Genomic DNA, 19,114 nt, shown 5'->3' on the forward strand with positions numbered 1-19,114 from the left:
AGCTAGCTAGCCGACACCTTCTTCCCGAAATCTAACCTCGCTTGTCCACCTTTCCCCAACTTCAACCCCTTGCCCACACTCTTCGCTCGTAGTCTTTTCTTGAGCGATAACTGGAGTACTAATCGGGAAATCTCGAGTAACTGGTGTAATCGAGCTTTGACCAAAGCCTTTCGAGAACCATCACTTTGGTCGGCTACACACGTTCACAAGATCAAGTCAGCGAGACCTGGTCTTCCTTCCAGCTGATGCTGGTTATACGAGCGAAGCGTAGACCACTCACAGATCCTATCCCGACTTTGTCTGATCAATACTCTCACCTCCTCTAAAGGATGTTCAGCCATCAACTCCTTCACACCCTTCTCCATGTTCATCGTGGGCGGATACATCTCCACCACCTTGTCGATGTCAGACATCGCTGCATAGAGGAAGGTGACGAGATGATTGATATCTGACCAGTTCGGTTCGGATGATGAGAGTGCGTCATAGATGACTTGCACGCCTCGTAGTAGGTGAGGTATAGGAGGAGCGATTGGTTCAGTATCCTATGTTCCCACGAACGGTAAACGACAAGTTACTGTAATCCAACAAAAAGAGTGACCACTCACCATCGTGTTCATCTCATCGAGACTCCCCGGAACCAGATACTCCATCCCCAGCCACCTGTGTACATCCCTGTTGCCGGCAGTACGTTCCCCGAGATCTTCCAAGACGGCTGCTCCGACAGCAAGTGAATACGACTTGGTCACCCAGTGGACGTTACGCGCGATTGCCCTCATCTTATTGTCGTCGTCCTACAACAAGGTTACCAGACGTCAGAGCTGAATAGAGATCCTTACATGAGGATGGGACCTACCTCCATTCTAACCGTTACGATAATGAGCGACTCGATTGCGTCGGAGATAAACCGTTTGAGGGTTTCGGAGGTCGAGGGATCAACGGAAAGAGGGAGGAGAATGGGAATTAGCCAATTCGCTTCCTTCGAGACTTCTGGGTGATATCTGAGCCATGGCAATTGCCGAATCAGTCGTACGTCCAACAGAGACGATACAAGAGCAACTGCAATCCGCTTCACTACTCACTTTGCGTTAGTCGATATTAGATGGCAGAGTAGGATACAGGCCGAGTCCCTGTCGACAACGGCCATTCCTTCCACAAACGGTGTGACGTCCTCCTCGTACGTTGGCCCAGCAAACAGAATAGAGGGTCTCCCACCAAGAGTCTGTAGCATCGCAACGACTCGGTTCGACATATCTTGACCAAAGAATCCTCCCACTCTCGTCCTGCTTAGCAAAGCAGTAGTTGCCACGCTCGTCCATTGAGGATCGGTCGATTGCAGAACTAAGTCACCCGAACTGTGAGCGTTTCCTCTCAAAACGATGGTGAAGTTGCACCTACCAGATGAGAAAAGCCACTCGCAAACAGCAGTGTGATTATCCCCCAAGTCGATGGCGTCGAGCACACCAGATGATATGATCGAAGTCAAAGTAGCGGCATCTATGATTGCGTTGCAGTCGGATCAGACATGATTTCCCATATAGATGACAGTCTGCTCACCATTTCCCGCGGCTGACTTCTTGAGGATGTCTAATACCGGATCATTCGAATCAATGTCGAGCTCGGGGACCGCTGGACTATCGGAGGGAGCCTGATGATGTTGGTTCGATGTCAGCATGTGTCACTTTTCAATTGCCTTGCTTGCTTTGAGCAGAACTCACCACATGCTCAGATCTCCAAAAGCCCTCCCACTCCAACTTCTCATCTGCGAAGCCACCCATTCGTCCCGCTTTGGCATCCCTCAAGAGACCTTCATCCACTTCCATCCCATCATCTCTCAACTTGCCCGCCATCTCATCCAAGTCCCACTCTTCCGCTTCTCCTTCGCCGCCTTCGACGTCCATCATCTCTCTCACCTCTTCTGCGTCATTTTCATCCTCATCGAGCTTCTCCGAATCGGGAGTCGGATAAGCCTCTGCTCCTTCTTCTTGATCAAGATCCCGCAAGACATCCTCGAACATTGCACCTTGTTCTGCATTCTTGACGAGGTTGTTGAACATCCTACTCTCCGCTTTCCGCTTCTTGTCCTCGATCGCTCGTTCAGCTTGTCGAGCAGCCTCCACGCTTCTGTTTCGTCGTGCTTGTCGATCGGCTTCGACCTTGGCCGCTCGTTCTTGCTCACGAAGACGAACAGACTGTACCGCAGACGATGAGTTGGCTGTTGTACGCTTTTGAGGAGATTCGCTTGACTTGGAGCTACAAAGCGAGATCGTATATCAGTCAAGCACGTTGAGAGACAGAACTGAAAATCATAGTAAACTCACGCAAACAACGCTCCAATATCATCTGGCTCTTCCGCGACTGCCTCGTCTTCCCTCGCGATCTCTTCCATTTTCCTCCTCACAGCCTCCGCTCTCAGCCTGGCCTTTTCCGCTTCAGCCTCCTTCGCAGCTGTCTCCTCCCTCAGCATCTCTTCCCATTGCTCATTGAGAAGTCGCCGCTTGTGAGCAGAAGATGAGAGGGGGGAAGCAGACGGTGGTCGTTTCTGGCTGGTCCGCGGTGTTGTCGGTTGCGCGCGAGAAGGAGTAGGATGTTGCTGGGATGATTTTCGCGGAGTAGCGGGGACGGGTGTGTGGGAGATATCAATTTGAAGAGCGTTTTTGGCGGTGTTAGAATCATTTTCACCAACAGTCGGCACCTCCGCGGCCCAATCATAGTCCTCAAACTGCGCCAACTGTTGCATCGGATTTCATTAGCACACCTTCAGGTAGCCGTCGCTAGTGACCACTCACAATATCAACAGGCTCCTCCGCTATCTCCACAGCAGCTGGCTTTTGCGAGCTGGCCTGCGTACCATCTAATGGTGCACCATTCGGTATCTCAGACCCTCCGGTATCGTTGGCAGGTGTGAATGACGCCTTCTGGTCGTCCAAACCCCTCAAACCCAAAGCTCTCTTCCTGGCTTCCTCCTCCCATTGGTCCGTCGTCAGTTTCTTGACGTGTGGTGATCTCGACGCTTCTTGCAATTTTGAGGGTGAAATGGACCTCTTGATGGGGGAACCAGACACGCTCGATAGTGGGGTCAGGCTACTGTCCCCACTTGATATTCGTGATAACGGCACGGAATCCTCTTTCTTCTGCTGGTGTACAACCGGTTTCTTCTCTACCTTAGCTCTCTTCTGCACTAGCGTTTGTGTTGCTATTGTCGGCTCGATCTTCTTCTCCTTCTCCTTGTCCTTTGCCCGCTTAAAGCCTTCGGCACCGTGGGTAGAGTTGCTTCTTGGCCATTCGCTGATTGGTGTGTCGGCAGCAGGTATCTCATACGCTCCGGGAGGAGGTCTTGCTCGAGACGGTCGATGATTCGGACTATCAACAAGCTTTGGTTGCCATATCTGAGGAACACCGTTGGTCTTTGGTCGATAAGACTCGTCATCGTCGTCATGATGATTCAATGTAACAGGAACGCTTGGTTTTGGTCGTACCGCTTTAGGACTGGCAGAGGCCATAGCAAAATTGGCCCTGCTATCACTGCGCGGCGGAGTCGGTTTCGTGGTGGTGGTGAGGAGCAGAGGCTTCTGGGAACCACTCGAAGCGGACGAAGGTCCAGCCAGCGAAGGCGTATGGATGTCTGAAAATGATGTAGACTTCTTGAGAGGAGACGTCTCGAGTTCGACTCTTGATCGTCGTTCATCCCTTCTGTCCAAAGACGGACTCGCAATCTTTCCGGGCGACTCTAGCCTTGCGCTATCCGCCCTAGCTCGCATTTTCTCCCAGTCTGCCGTGGTCGGTCGTGGAGTCGTACTCTTTGCTACCGGTCTTGCGGGAGATTGGTTGGGAAGAGGGGAGTTACTCTTCATTTGGGACACCGGTGTATGTGCACGAGATAATGAAGAAGGGACGATGGATGGTTTACTGGACGACGAAGCGGTGGGAAGAGAGTCCTTGGATCGCTGTTGAGGTCTTGGACTGTTGGTCATTTGTATCGGCTTCGTGACGCCGTTCGCGGATGTAGAAGTGCGTTTCTGCGAGGAAGTAACCAGTGCTCGATGGGTCGCAGCTCTCTCGGAAGTAGTCATGGAAATGCTACGACTGGCCAGAGAGGGGTCAACAGTAGTAGGACGACGAGCGGAGCCTGACGGTATGCGCTGTGTTGAGCTGAGGGGGACACGCCGGTGCGGAATGGCGGAGCTGCTCGCAATGGATTGGTTTTGTGTGGAGCTCGAGCGGGACGCTGTTTGGGTGGATCCTATTTTCTTGATTGAACAGGTCGACGTTGACGATTGTCCTGGCCGATTAGCGACTATTCGCGTTTGGACAATTCTATCCTTCCCTCTTCCAATTTGATCCTTCCCCTTGGAATTGCTTGAGTTGGTAGTCCCTAAACATACAATCGATTCCACACTCGAGCTATCATCAAGCTGCTTGACCATCTTGTTTTCTGACCTTCCCTTCCCTTTGTCTTTCTTTGGCGACTCGTCGTCGTCTGTGTCGAACAGCGTCAGGTCGATAGTTTCATCGTTAAGAGGACCTCTTCCGATTGCTGGAGGTGGGGCGCGATTTCTATGCTGTGTAGTAGCTCTATGAGGGATTATTGGAGGGGCGATAGACTTATTAGATCGAGGCCGATTGAATGTTGAGATTTGCGAAGCGGAGGGACGATTTCGTGAGATGGAAGCGACGTGACGAGAGCTTGATGGGCCAGGTCCGGCGGATGGCGTGCTCGTGAGTCCAGCAAAGAAAGTCGCGCCGTCTATTATATCGTTTGTAGGAGGAAGTTGACTAGAACCGTCATCCTCCATGACGAGGTATCCCTGCCAATGCCGACTCGATCCTATCGGATAGCGGACAGGTTGAGTCAGCTTTTGTGAGCGTGCGTAAGTAGGTATCGTGTAGTCGACGTGAGACAATAACAAGAAAATCAATGTTCAGAGAACAATAACACACGCAACTGCTATTCCTCCCTCCACCACACGTGCACTGCACTGGAATCGATAAGGGAGAAGTCAGTGCCACAGCCAGATGAAATGCCGAAACACCGCGTGGCAAAATGGGTGTAGTGAGGTGAGTTGCGTTGCGTTTGCTGGCTGGTGTCAACTATGACGTATGACGCAATCCCATCACATACAGTATCACTACTGCTGCCTACCCATTTCCGGGCGCGCACACAGTTTGGTCGGACAGTGACGGAGCACATTCCATTGACTTTAGATCTTTCACTCTCTTCTTGATCTTCTCAACAACATAATAATTAATTCTATAAATACAAAGACTACTCTTGTATACCAACAGTACCAACCATCATGTCTTACGCTTCCGTCGCTAGCCACAACAGTACGTATATTATATTCCTTCTCTTTACTGACCCTCATCTTACGCGGTCTCTATACTGACTTGATGTCTGCCTCAGTCCCCTTTGGCGAGATGCCTAAACCTGACCAAAACCTTGCCGATGGTCACTTCGCCGGTGAGACCGAAGCTGGTAACGACCTTGACTCCAAGGTGAGTGACAGGCTCTCATGCTTGCCCTGCTTCTTGAGCCTTCGTGGTCCTGTATTGACCACTATCCCCACTCGCAGGTAAATGTTCTTCCCGCTGGATCCGACCCCAAACACCCCGACATTGTTCCCTCAGAGCCCACCGCACCCATCAGTATCGACCTTCACCCCGCCCCCGCCTACGAGCCATCTACGTCGGACGCGGCTCCCAAGCCTCTCCCATCTCCTGCCAAGGACGATGTCACCCTCCCCGAGAGCGGTGCCGAGTGGACCAAGGAGCACGAGGCTGAGCTCAAGCAGAAGACTAAGGAGGCTGAGAAGGATGTGAAGGCCAAGGCCCAGGAGGCCGAAAAGGATGTGAAGGCCAAGGCCAAGGAGGTCGAGAAGGATGTAAAGAGCACCGCCAAAGACCTCGAGAAGAAGGGTAAGGACTTGGAGAAGAAGATTGAGAAGAAGGGCAAGGAGTACTCCAAGAAGGCTCAGGTATGTCAAGCCTCCGTGAGAACTGTCGAGGTCACAGGCTGATGTAATGTGTGTTTAGGACGAGTTGCACAAGGCCGAATCAGCCTTGGGTCCTTACTGGGAGCAAACCAAGGAGGTCGTCCTCCGACCCGGCACCCTTGGTGGTCTTATGGGTGTTGGTATGTGGATCCTCCATTTCCGGAATGTGCTGTAGCTGATCCTGTAACTAGTCAACGTCGGCATTCTCGGTACAATCGGTTACTTTGCCTACACAAGAAAGGACCAACCATGGGACAGGCGAATCGTTGGTGGTGCCGTCGCTGGTACATTGGCTCTTTTCGGTGCTGAGGGGTGAGCTTGAAAAGCTGTCGCACAGTTCGAGAATTGTTGCTAACCGATCGGTTACAGTTACGTTACCGAGTCATACCTTTCAACACCCGAGGGCAAGCAAGAGGCCGAGCGAGCAAAGGCTGAGGGATCAAAGGCCTACTTGCAAGCTAAGGAGGTCATTCTTAGACCCCAGGTTGCGGGCGGTCTCGTTGGTGCCGGTGAGTCGCGTCACAATAGACCACTCGGACCATAGCTGATTGCTACACCCATAGTGAACGTTGCCATCCTCGGTGCTGTCGGATACTTTAGCTACAAGAACTGGAACCAGCAATGGGACCAGAGGACTGTCTCTGCTGTCGCTGTTGGTCTTTTGGGTCTGAGTGGTTTGGAAGGGTGAGTGCGATTGCCATTGATGCCGTTGAGCTGTGACATGAATCTAACTTTGGCTGGTTGTAGATACGCTGGAAAGGTCTACGCCGACAAGGAGTTGCCCAAGCACTAGAGAGAGAAAGTAAGAGAGAAAGGCAGTGTCCAGGAGAGACGTGGTTATTTTCGTTTCCTACTTGTGTGAAGTGTGCGTGAGAAGTTGCACTGCTCTTTATTTTATACACCAACCAATGTATTATCGTATATTACTATTCCCACATCACAAGCCGGGAATCATTGGTGTGTCACTAGCGGTCTTCTCTGGTCTATGTATGCAGAGGAGAGTGTCCCGGCCTTTTAAAGTTGCAGTCTAAATCAGCCTTATTTCCACCCGCCCTTTTGCTCACACGATTTCGGGATTGGAGAGTTGTCAGAGTACGATATAGGAACGGGAATGCCACGGGTCACGGACGGGATGAGTTCAGGGTATTCAACGCGCGGAAATAAGGGGAAAGGTGAAACCTGGGCTCACTTGGCCGTCCACGCCTGGGACACGTTGTGTGTGTGTGTGTGTGTGCTCTGTTGATGCTTTTTGGTGTGTCTCGATGGACCGTGCCTGAGCCGTAAATCAGAAGGGACTAACTATTCTCCACTCCTCACTCGTTAACCTTTCGTGTCTCTCTCGCTACCTATCTGTGAATCAACGCAACATAATGGCTTGTCCTTGATCTCGTCACTTCGCGTCCTAGTCATCCAATACACGAGACTTCAACTATCCTAATCACCAACTCTCCTTCGCTACTTGGTCAGACCACAATTGGCATTCACCTCATCAAACTCTCCTGCTCTGCTCAACCGAACCGTGCACAAAGTAGAGAGACCGTCAAGGTTGCCCGTCCTCGATCGTTCGCCTGCTTCCTTTCCCACCGCTTGAGGTCGTCCACATCTTCATCTTTCTTTTTGATTCTCTCTCTCCTTGTTGTTCGACATCCATCGTAATCACGCCGACGGACATTAGATCCAATTAACGCAGCTAAAGCTCTCAAATATGCCGTCGGTACTGCCCAACTTTCTCAATGGCGGCTCACCACCTCGATCACCTCACGTTGAACGAAATACCTTTCTCACGTCGTATTTCAACGGTGGAACAACCAGTACATCTGGGTTACCACCTATGAATTCAGCTTTACCGAGAGCATCACATCATTCCCTTCGACCCACACGACGGGATATCCTCTTATGTCTCCTGACGCTTTCCTTCTCCTACCTGCTCTTCTCGACACCGCCGTCATTGGATCCCGTCATCGTTCGAGGTAGTTTACCAGGTGGTGGTGGAGGAGGAAGGGGAGATGGTTCCTCATCATCGAGATATAGATTACCTTCCTGGTCCTCGTTCCTCTCCTCAAGCCCCTCTACGGCCGACGAGACATGTATAGTCAACAGAGCAGGGGCAGAAGTGACATTTGGGGAGAGTGTGAGACCTGTCGGATTTGGAAAAGTAGGAGAGGTGGAGACGATCGATTTCATCCCTCATGTGGATGGCGCAAAACCTTGGGATGAGGGCGAGGAAGAAGCAGAGGATGATGAGCTGGAAGGAATGGCGACCATCATGAAAGGACATGCGCCCGGATGGACCCTGTTCGAGAGGTTATACATCTTTGACGGGTCCTTCTACGTCGTAACGTGAGTACTAGGGCATTAAATGAAGGGGCGGTGAGCTGATATTGCTTGGCCTTCCATAGCGACGAGAGACTGGATTGGCCCGAATTGAGAATGATGACTTCGACGGGTCTACCAGCGAACAACGACCCTGGAAACTCAGAAGCGAGAGAACCGAAAGGTAAAGAGGTAAGATCACGTCTTATATCTGAGCTGCAAGTGCGAACTTTGGCTGACATAATTCTATGCAATTAGATCATCTTCATCACACCGTTTGAGGCGATGAAGCTCTGGGGACCGAGAGTGTATAAGATGGACGGGATGACATTCCTTTTCAACGATGGGCAATGTAAGTGCACTCTTTGATCTCTCATGATAATTTGGGAAGTCTCTCAGAATTTGCGTATGTCCTTGGCTGACAGCTTACCCCGCAGTCATCGACCACTATTACCACTTTGCGGCTGAGCTGTTGATGGGTGCATGGCGAACGTATGCTTCTCTTGATGAGGACATATCGTCTCTGGGAGAGACATCGCTTCCAGCTCCTAAACGGATGTGGTTCCTGCATCAGACGATATCGGAATGGTATGTTCCTCTCAGCAAACTCAGACTTCGATTTTATCGGGATGTGATAATAGCTGATACATCTTACCGTTTACAGGCGAGACAAGCCCCGTTTCAACCCAACCTTGATGTTTTCCCTCTTCCCTTCTATATCTATCCTCTACCCTGACGACTTTGCCGATTTAACGAATCAAACGCGATCATCAGCACCGAAAGCATATCTCCTGGAACGAGCATTGTTGGCCGATCGCTCAGCTGCGTTCAGAGGCGAGTGGACTGGATCCACCGCACGAACGGTCGCAAGTTCTTTACACGTTGGAACGACTTCTAATTGGTGGTGGGAACCGATCAGACGGCAAGTTCTTCGATATTCCGGTGTCCCAGAATCGATCATCTCTAGAAATCTAGAAGGTTACGGGGCTTTAGATCCTATCAAGACGGTCGGACCGGGTGTGAATGTGGTTGAGCCACTCGCACCACAGGGGACATATACACCTGTCATCACGTATATCTCTAGACAGAATTCGAGGAGAAGATTAACGAAAGAAAGTCATGAGGATTTGGTCAAGGCGTTGGAGGAAAGGTCGAAGAAGTTGGGTTGGGAGTTGGTGATTGTGGAAGCGGAAAGGATGACCAAAGAGGAGCAATTTGCTTTAGCGGGACGTACAACAGTGAGCCCTTTCCCACTTGCACTTCACCGCCCAGGACGGCACAGCTGATATGGTTATGTCGGGTAGATCATGTTGGGCGTGCACGGGAACGGTCTAACACATCTTTTATGGATGCCAGCCACGCCACGAAGTGCCGTGATCGAAATGTTCTACAAAGGTGGCTTCGCACGAGATTGTAAGCTTATCGTCCAACACACCGTTTTTGAGGGCATGCTGACGTCTTCGTCTCTGTTCCTCTTAGACCAATGGACAGCCCACGCATTGGGTATTCGACATTTCGCGGTCCAACATGACACCTCTTTCACCGCACCCAATCTACCAAAGGTCGATTATCCTGAGGGTTTCCAAGGCACGAGTATCACTGTGGTTGGAAAGGTTGTAGCGGATCTGATAGAAGACAGATTAGCAGGGAAGGCGTAAGCGGGCGGATCGAAGAGCAGTACTCAGGCGCACTGCTGCATGCGCAGCGAGGGGGGGGCGAGCGAAGATAACCTTGATGGAAATTAGAAGAAGGAGCGAAGGGACAATTCGGGAGCGAGTGGATCATATTTGGGTACTTCTCGAGGTAAAGATTCTTCGTCAAGGGTTCTGACATCATTTTGCATATAAATACTACACAATCAGTATTCACAGTTAGGTTGACATTAAAGTTACAGTATGTTTGGGAATTCGAGGGAGACGCATCGGCTTCGTACAGATGAGATCTTTTGGGTGCAGGAGCATGTGTGATATTTGAGCATGCATTATTTGCAACGCACGACTTGAGCTTAACTATTCTGAAACGTCAGACGTCATACCGCTTGTACACACTCATGTTGTTCACGCCGAGAATGACAATTGCAAACGAGTCTCAGGCTCGTCGTGTATGGCACGTCATTGTCCGATTGCTACTTGATGCCTACAGCTAAGGAAGGAGGGACTTCGTCTCAGTGCCTGATATGTATAACGAGGAATCCTTGACTTCCTTTCCATACATGGGCAGCAACATGCTCGTATGGACATCGCATTCCGCTCAACGTGGTACTGTTGCGGCTTTCTCGGTGGGGCCAGGCGCCGACAAGCTTCTTGATGAGATGACCATCACCAAACGGCAATTGAAACATACCTTGAGCTATCACAGACCATAAGGGAGCATGTGCACAGTCTCCTGCCCGGCTCTGTTGATCTGCTCCAAGGTCGGATTTCAGGGGATCTCGGAACTCTACTTAACGTGTACATCGTATACTCTTCTTGATTGGTTTTTCCCACACATAAACGTCACCGGCTTTGAAAAATGTGAACGGATCGTGGAATTGATATAATATCGTAGTCACTTCTGCTCTCTCTCAGAACTGCATCACCCTTTCCTTTCTTCACACAGCGGAAGACCTTACTGTGCAGCAGATTGATCGATCTCATAGTCCTTCGTCATGGGTAACAGTCACTCTCGCAAAATCAAGGACAGGTCGTCCATGAAAGAAAAGGATGGTTTCGGGTCATGCAGCAGATCAAGTCAAGCACCGTCCGAGAAGACAAACTTGACCCGCGCTTCATCCATCACTTCCGACACCAGCATCAGTACTGTCGCCTCGACTTTCGTCCAAAATGAGCCGACACCCATCGGCGGGTGCCAAAAGGCGGTCGATTCAGTCAGACCATCGACTACAGGGTATCAAGCTGTTCCGAATATCCTCTATTAGAAGGGGGATGGCGATTATACTCTTGTCGTCGATGCGTGCGAGTTCCAAGTCAAGGAGCAAATTATCTCAACCGCCAGGTAAGTTGCTGACCGCAACCATCACCATACACGGACGTTGATGGATGTGTCAGACTGCTAACGTGATTGTGACCTAGTTCGACGATGAAAGACCTATTCGACAAGTATCGAGCTCCACATCGCCGCTTTGGCATCAATTACAATGCCATTGGATCGAGTCGAGCGTTCGCACTCGCCTTGGACCTCATCTACGGAAGAGATCTCATCCAGCCCGATCTTTGCGCGTATTTGGAACTATACTTCCCCGTCATCAACTTCTTGAAAGTGTATGGCTTCGATCAGGCGATCGACCGACTTGGATATTTCCTCCAGCAGTGGCTTGCTACCAATTCCATAGAGATTGACAAGTCGGTAATATTTTGCCTTGGAACCGAGATGGAAAACGTCCAACTTTGCGCTGCAGCCATCCGAGCCGCTTATCTCGAGATTCGTCCAACTAAAGCAGTAAGTTGCACAATCCTCTCCTACCGCAGACACGAGTACTGAAGATGTCAGCAGGACATGAAGAAAGCGGGGCTTAGTCTTGACGATTATGGACCAGATACCAAATTCGTACTTGGTTCAAGCAGGTTTGATATCAACGGTATGGCGAAGTGGGAACGTGCAGCTATCCCAACCAAATACCGAAACGCTCTCAAGGAATCTTGTAAACTCCTTACCAAGACCAATGGCAGTAAAGCAGAGTGGGACGCCGTGGCGAAGGAGTTTTCGAGAAGACTCGGTGAGAGTTGGTTACCCGAGGGGTTATATGCCGCAGCTGATGATACTTGATTTCAAGGTAAATGAGTAATTTAATCGCCAGACTTATATCGGTCACTCCGTACATGACACAAATTGTATAACGAAAGAACGAAGTTTCCTTCTGCCTCAGTATCTTATCATGACTTGTCTGTACTATTTTGCTGCCCTCTTTGTCTGCACTGCTACGCATTTGATATGCAAGTGCTTCAATGAATGAATGACATTGAACGGATTGGCACCCCTACCCGTGCCACTCTCCGACGGAAGCAAATTGCCAGATGTAACTTACATTGACCTCCACTTCTGAGGAGCGCGGTCCATGCTGTCTGCTGTTGACGAGATAATGATGGATGCTGTTGTTGCTACTGAGCTTGGATCTCATTGTAACATTCCATCAATCTCACACGGCACCAAGAGCACCGGCAAATGCCAATGACAGTATACCGGCAGCTGTGATTGCTTGCGAGTGCGTCGCTATTACCAACAGCGAAGTCACGGCTTTACATCATAGCGTAGTCGTCGGCTCACGGACCCTCCTTCCGTTGAGTGTTATGTCAAAATGTCAGGCGGAGGGAATATCAAGGTCGTAGTACGGTGAGCAAGTCGACCCCTACTTACACTTCCAAGCTGATCCCTTGCAGATGTCGTCCGCTCAACTCTCGAGGTGAGCCTTGCCGGCTTCCATGGCCGCTCACGGACTTATAATCTGATAACCACGACAGAGTTGGCGAGGGGAGCCAAAGGCTTGATACGGATGGAAGGGACTCAAACGATATTGGACCCTCCAGAACTATTAAGCTCCACCTCGAATCGTGCCACCGAAAAGAAACCTATGACTTTCTCATTTGGTACGTCCCCTTCATTCGTCCAGCAAGCTGTCCGTCGTGGCAAAGCTAATGCTAGTATGGTATGAAGACAAATCATATTGGTCTGCTGGAGCTCGTGATGAACCAAATTACGCTTCGCAACAGACACTGTACGAAGATCTGGGAGTCGATCTCTTAGATCATAGTTTCGAGGGCTTCAATACGTGTATCTTTGCTTGTAAGTGTTGAGCTTTGGAGTCTGAACAATGCTGATAGATTGGCAGATGGACAAACGGGAAGGTGAGCTATAATAACTCTGTCGTCAATATATAGCTGACTGATTGCGGACATGACCAGTGGAAAGAGTTGTAAGTGAAGGTGTCGCTCTTCGACGTTGTGGCAGCTGACAATGTGACGCAGACTCAATGATGGGATGTGAGCTGTTCTGTATCTAACGCGAGATATGAGTGACAAACTAAACAGCTCGATCATAGATGGCGCCGATAAAGGCATAATACCACTTACCACATCTGAGCTATTCCGTCGGGTAGAGGAAAGAATGTCGAAAGACCCCAACCTATCGTATACTGTAGAGGTGTCTTACATCGAGATATACAACGAGAAGTGAGTGCAAGCGTAGTACTCCCAGCACACCGGACACTGACCTAATCACAAAGAGTTCGAGATCTGCTGAATCCGAAGAATAAGGGGAATTTGCGAGTTCGAGAACATCCGTCTTTAGGACCATATGTTGAGGATCTTAGTCGCTTGGTAGTGGAGAACTACGCGCAGATGATGACATTGATGGATGAAGGCAACAAGGTGAGTGGGAGCTTCAGTTGTGTGCCTTTCATGCTGACGGACAGCCACAGGCCCGAACGGTAGCTTCTACTAATATGAACGAGACATCATCCAGGTCGCACGCTGTCTTTACCGTAATAGTGCGTCAATCTTTCAGACGACGACAAGGCAACACGCTAACACCCAAATGTAGCTCACGCAGAAGAAGCTGGACTCACAAACAAGCATGACCGGAGAGAAGGTGTCCAAAATCTCACTGGTTGATCTGGCTGGAAGTGAACGGCAAGCATCTACCGGAGCTACAGTGAGTGGTATGGATACCTTTCGCTGCAGCAGTACTAACGGAGTTCACAGGGCACTCGTCTGAAAGAAGGTGCAAACATCAACAAATCCCTTACGACCCTAGGCAAGGTCATTGCCGCGCTAGCTCAAGCTAGTACAGATCATGGGAAAGGAAAGAAGAGGAAGGACGACTTCGTGCCGTATCGGGATTCTGTCTTGACATGGTTATTGAAGGAGAGTCTGGGCGGTAACTCGAAGACTGCAATGATCGCCGCTATATCGTGAGCAGAGACACATACAATCTAGCAAGTGCAGGGGTATGCTAACGCTCGACCGTCACCCAGACCAGCAGATTGTAAGTAGATCGGACTCGGTATCGTTTTCTGAGGGCTGACATACAGATCAATGGTAGATGAGGAAACTCTGAGGTGAGCCTACCAGCGCGTCACTCAAGAGCGCTTGAATTGACCAACATCATAGTACATTGCGATATGCGGATGCAGCGAAGAAGATCAAGACACACGCAGTCGTGAACGAAGATCCAAATGCGAAGCTCATCCGGTCAGTCTCTCAGATTTGCGATTAGTCGGGTGCAGAAGCTGACAGCAGGATAGTGAACTCAAGGAGGAACTCGAGAGTACGTACTGAATTGCTTACTAGTCTGGAACACGATACTGACGGTAATGTAGTGCTGCGAAGCCGGGTGGCTACCGGAGGCGGCGTAGATGAGGCCACATATGATCCTCAAATACCACCTGAGAAGCAGATTGTTACGTACCGGACGAAAGAAGGCGAGATTAAAAAGGTCACGAAGCTCGAACTGCAAGATCAATTACAAGCGTCAGAGAAGCTCATGGAGAGTCTCAATCTGACATGGGAGGAGAAGATGATGCAGACACAAGCGATACACGTGGAGCGAGAAAAGGCGTTGGAAGAGCTGGGTATCAGTATCGACAAGGACGTAAGTTGAATTACGAGGTATCCCAAGGTGTCTACGCTGACGACGCACAGCTGGTGGGAGTTCATGCACCACAGAAGCATCCATCGTTGGTAAACCTCAACGAAGGTAGGCATCCAGAACCAGAGCTCTTCGTATGCCCAAGCTGACTATCGGCACGTAGACCCATTGATGTCAGAGGTATGTCTCCTGTCGATGATAGAGCTGATTCTGGTAGTGCTTGATATACCAGATCAAACCGGGTACCACAACAGCTGGCAGCGTAGACGACGACAAAGCGCACATCAAGCTGTCCGGTGAACATATACTGCCCGAACATTGTATCTTCACCAATGAGGCAGGAATTGTGACGCTCGAAGCGATGCCCGAGGCTAGAACCTTCGTGAATGGGAAGCGAGTACCGCCCGCGAAACCTGTGAAGCTCCTCAACGGCTTTCGGGTCATCTTGGGTGACTTCCACGTTTTCCGTTTCAACGATCCAGCATCGGTTCGTGCAGAACGACAGAAGCTCAAGCAATCGGCAAGTATGGATGGACTGTCTAGCATCACTGGCTCACCAGGATTTCGGCCAGACTCGCCTGCGAGCAGAGCCGATGCAGAACTCATGGATTGGACTGCAGCAAGGAGAGAGGTCGCCGATATCGAGAAGCTGGGTGATCAAGATTTGGATAAGCTGTTCGACGACATAGTGAGTCCGTATGTAAACGCATGCCTTGCTGACTCTGGTAGGTGAAAGTCAGAACTCAACGAAAGCGACCCGATAGTCGTGCCGATATGGCGGCGGACCTTGAATCGCGACTCATAGCAGTGTCTCAAAGCGAGGAACAATTGGATCCAAACAGTAATCCATGGACAGGCCCTCACGGTACAATGACAACGACCGATAGCCTCGCGACACCTGCAGGGCATGACGCCGACCGTTCTGTCAGCGATGTCACCTTGGGAGGCGGAACTGAGATATCTGTCGACTCGAATGGTTATGAACAGAAGGTCGCGGATTCTGCTTTGCAGCAGGAGCATCTGACCAGACAACTGCGAACGATGGCGCAGGAGGTCAAACGAATGCGGTCACAAGCTGCTGTGGCCAGAGCTTTGGAACAGTCCTCCGTCGAGCCGGCCGACTGGTCAGCCCGGGATCTGCGTCTCGTACAAGGAGCGATTGAGAAGTGGAAAAGACTACGTTCATTCACAATTGCCGAACAATTGTTAACAGGAGCGGTGAAGGTCAGAGAAGCAAATGTCATCGCGTGGGTGGTTCTGTTTAGCGGCCGCAATCAGTTGGCTGATGGTCGCTGCAGACGTGCGATGGGGAAGGCAGTGTCGTACAACTTTCTGGTAGCCGACGGATCGTTAGCCGTGCCTGTATCCTCTTTGGATGACAGAAGTGGGGTTGTAGAATTTGAGGACATCTCGAACTCTGTGCTATCAAGTGTTTCGGGACCGGTGGTATTAAGCAAAGTCATTGACCGGGAGGCAGGGGGTAAGTTTGCAACCATTGGTGACTTGGCTGATGAATAGCTGTATACACCTGGGACCTGACTCGTTTCGACCAGCAATACGCTCGAATGCGCAATGTTCTTGCATTGAGAGAGAAACCAAACTACTCCCTTCATTTCCGAGTCGACGAACCATTCACCGATATCCCTCCGCCGTCGTACTCTTTCATCGGAGCGGCAAAAGCTCCTCTCAGACTTCTCAGCAGAGAGGTGTCGTATTCAGTCACTGTACCCATCATATCTCAGTACACGATGGAGGCGATTTGCTCATGTCGAGTCGATTTCAAGTGTATCACGTCTGGTGCCGACACGCCGGACTCAGACTGGCAACCTGCGAAGCGGAGTGTACGGTTAGGCAATAGACTTGCATTCACCGTTACTGTCGACTCAGTAAAGGGTATCACGTCGGTTGACTATGCCTCCGTGCATGCTCAGATTAGACTGTCTTCTCTCGTTGGACCTAGTATCACCTCGGAAGACACCTTCGCCTCTCAACCAATCGATCTTAGCAAAAACTCGGTGGCCCATCTTACCATTCGCCGCCCAGTCTCAGTCGTCGTTACTTCCGAGGTTGTTAGCTATCTCCGAAACAGCTACGCCACTGTCGAATTCTTCGCGAAAGTGAAGCCTGAATATCTTGACCGGCTAGAGAGGTGGGATAGCAACCGAGAAGCCTCACCACCAAGTTCTAGTCCTGGCACACCATTACGACCGGGCGAGGCGAAGCCGGCTATGCGCCGATGCGAGACAGACTTTGTGGGTCCAGAACACCACGACATCTTAGCAAACGTTGAAATCAAGGAGCTCGCATCCAATGGAGAGTACATACCGGCTGAAGTGTACGACGAGATCTTCCAGCTGCATCAAGGGGTTCAACGACGACTTTCGATCACTCTCACCCATTCTTCCGGTAAGGCTTTACCATGGAAGCGTATCTACCATGTGAGCTCGAGTGATATACGGATCGTCGAGAAAGGGCAAGCCACCAGCGTCAGCAAAGCGGATCATGAGACCAAATTGACCAGCCAAGAGGTCGATTACCTGTCTGACGGAACTTCAATACTACACGCGTCTGGAGTGTGGGATACGGCTGCCCACGCATGTCGGCAGCTCGATCGACGCACACCCACGGACCAACATCTGCTCATCAAGCTCACATGGTTACTCGAGGTGGAAACGTTAGACGAGCCAGCTATCTTCCATCTCGATCTACCAATCAAGATCTTGGGTCGGGACGCTAAGCGATCGTCAATTCTGACCTTTTGGAGTTCAAGCAAGGTCTACCAAAGCGCGACATCAATATTCTCATTGCACCTCACACCGCCGTTGGCGAGATCGGCACAGGATCTGTGGCGATTAGACACGGCGAAGAAGCATGTTCGAGGGGAAGAAGGGCTAGGAGATTGGAAGCCAAGGAGTTTGAGTTTGATCGAAGATTTCGAAAGGTCCAGGAAGACGGCCAGAGGGTTGGCGGACGTGCAAGCGACGAAAGCCGTGCTGGAGTTACTGGGAGAAGTGGACATGAAGGTTGAGGAGATGGGGGACGAAAGGAAGGATAGACTGTTAAGGGAATGTCTGGAGTTATGGGAGAAGGAAATGGACTATCGATTTAGCGTGAGTCCACTTCAAGCATTTGTGGCATAGGCTTGCTTGCGAAATATACTGACTGGACCTCCAGATCGATATAACGAAGCAGTCTGCGGAGGAAGAGACGGTGTCCAAGAAGTTAAGAAAACTGCTACCCGACCTGGAACCCAAGCTCGTCCCAACTGTCAAACTGGTGCAAAGAGTGTGAGTCTGACAACTTGTGCCGCTTACGCATCAAACGGACGGTGAGCTGACGGCAAGAATGCTGGCAGTGATACTGTCATCAAGAGCGGCCATTTGATGCTACTGCGGGATTCTCAGGCAGATGAGTGGGAGAAGCTGTTCTTTGCATTACGGCGGTGAGTTGCTGCACCCACTGCATTGTTTGCACTGTGTGCATTCCTTATATGAGGGCTGACGAGCCGACGGTAGACCGTATCTGCATGTCCACGAGAACGGGAGTGAGAGGGAGATTCAGGTGATCAATCTGACAAAGGCGCATGTGGCTGCGAGTCCGGATGTGGAGATGTTGTTGAACGTAAGTACTTTGACTACCCATTCCCTATGCTATGTTCCTGCTCGTCACTGCCGATGTCAATGATGGTGATGCTGACCTGTTACCTTTGACAGAGACGCTGGGCGTTCACCATATTCACCCCGACAAATTCGTTCATCTTACAAGCATCGAGCGATAAGAATCTGAAGGACTGGATGTCGGTGATCAGTACGAGCTGTGAGCCGTGATTAGTGGAAGTCAGCATCCGGCACATAATACCTTGCATCGCGATATCCCAGATAGTTACAAAAGACCTCTCTTGTGCATAGATATATAATACTAGACGGTATTTAGACGATGATAACGACGATAACGTGCACACGATTTCGCAACGCCCTACATTGCGGCCCAACAGTGTCGCTGCCCAAAGGTGCCAATATGAAACGCCCACACCACCGCCACAAAAGAAGAACAAAAGGCGAATTGAGTGACTTAGGGATATCATGCAAAACGATAGGGTCGTATTGTAGCTACCACAACCTGGAGAAGGAGTAGGTCGCAAAGGGGAAGCTTGGTCAAAGGATAGATATAGTGAACTTGGTTACCCCGTCTTGATCAGTAGAAGGCAGGGTGAACCAGTACCCACTTTG

At 50.5% G+C, this 19,114-nt stretch overlaps 5 protein-coding genes across 5 annotated transcripts; 4 read left to right on the forward strand and 1 right to left on the reverse strand.

Moving 5' to 3' along the window:
- Positions 1-2: 2 nt before the first annotated feature.
- Positions 3-4,793, reverse strand: CI109_105187 (uncharacterized protein; the record flags this gene model as incomplete). Its single annotated transcript, XM_032003210.1, has 10 exons — positions 3-193; positions 281-542; positions 606-791; positions 854-998; positions 1,080-1,338; positions 1,396-1,494; positions 1,555-1,645; positions 1,716-2,250; positions 2,319-2,728; positions 2,787-4,793. The coding sequence occupies 10 exons, from the start codon at positions 4,791-4,793 to the stop codon at positions 3-5; spliced, it is 4,185 nt and encodes a 1,394-aa protein (XP_031862532.1).
- A 501-nt stretch (positions 4,794-5,294) lies between these two features.
- CI109_105188 (uncharacterized protein) lies at positions 5,295-6,783 on the forward strand (the record flags this gene model as incomplete). Its single annotated transcript, XM_065967612.1, has 9 exons — positions 5,295-5,325; positions 5,402-5,493; positions 5,571-5,813; positions 5,934-5,972; positions 6,031-6,130; positions 6,182-6,302; positions 6,360-6,499; positions 6,554-6,674; positions 6,738-6,783. The coding sequence occupies 9 exons, from the start codon at positions 5,295-5,297 to the stop codon at positions 6,781-6,783; spliced, it is 933 nt and encodes a 310-aa protein (XP_065823684.1).
- A 912-nt stretch (positions 6,784-7,695) lies between these two features.
- CI109_105189 (uncharacterized protein) lies at positions 7,696-9,961 on the forward strand (the record flags this gene model as incomplete). Its single annotated transcript, XM_032003212.1, has 7 exons — positions 7,696-8,330; positions 8,390-8,495; positions 8,562-8,655; positions 8,741-8,891; positions 8,968-9,541; positions 9,608-9,716; positions 9,783-9,961. The coding sequence occupies 7 exons, from the start codon at positions 7,696-7,698 to the stop codon at positions 9,959-9,961; spliced, it is 1,848 nt and encodes a 615-aa protein (XP_031862534.1).
- Positions 9,962-10,950: 989 nt separating this feature from the next.
- CI109_105190 (uncharacterized protein) lies at positions 10,951-12,068 on the forward strand (the record flags this gene model as incomplete). Its single annotated transcript, XM_032003213.2, has 4 exons — positions 10,951-11,160; positions 11,221-11,297; positions 11,375-11,741; positions 11,796-12,068. The coding sequence occupies 4 exons, from the start codon at positions 10,951-10,953 to the stop codon at positions 12,066-12,068; spliced, it is 927 nt and encodes a 308-aa protein (XP_031862535.2).
- A 529-nt stretch (positions 12,069-12,597) lies between these two features.
- On the forward strand, positions 12,598-18,712 carry CI109_105191 (uncharacterized protein; the record flags this gene model as incomplete). The annotated part of the gene is made up of 27 exons (XM_065967613.1): positions 12,598-12,632; positions 12,680-12,702; positions 12,761-12,886; positions 12,954-13,082; positions 13,129-13,144; positions 13,202-13,212; positions 13,265-13,279; positions 13,339-13,468; positions 13,522-13,666; positions 13,717-13,785; positions 13,839-13,949; positions 14,000-14,208; positions 14,272-14,282; positions 14,340-14,355; positions 14,408-14,488; positions 14,542-14,564; positions 14,617-14,888; positions 14,939-14,993; positions 15,049-15,065; positions 15,118-15,581; positions 15,626-16,132; positions 16,184-16,269; positions 16,404-17,995; positions 18,060-18,172; positions 18,241-18,327; positions 18,401-18,506; positions 18,599-18,712. 27 exons carry the CDS (start codon positions 12,598-12,600, stop codon positions 18,710-18,712), a joined length of 4,563 nt encoding a protein of 1,520 aa, XP_065823685.1.
- Between the last annotated feature and the right edge of the window lie 402 nt (positions 18,713-19,114).

This window comes from Kwoniella shandongensis, chromosome 9 (genome assembly GCF_008629635.2).
Source record: "Kwoniella shandongensis chromosome 9, complete sequence".
NCBI lineage: Eukaryota > Fungi > Basidiomycota > Tremellomycetes > Tremellales > Cryptococcaceae > Kwoniella > Kwoniella shandongensis.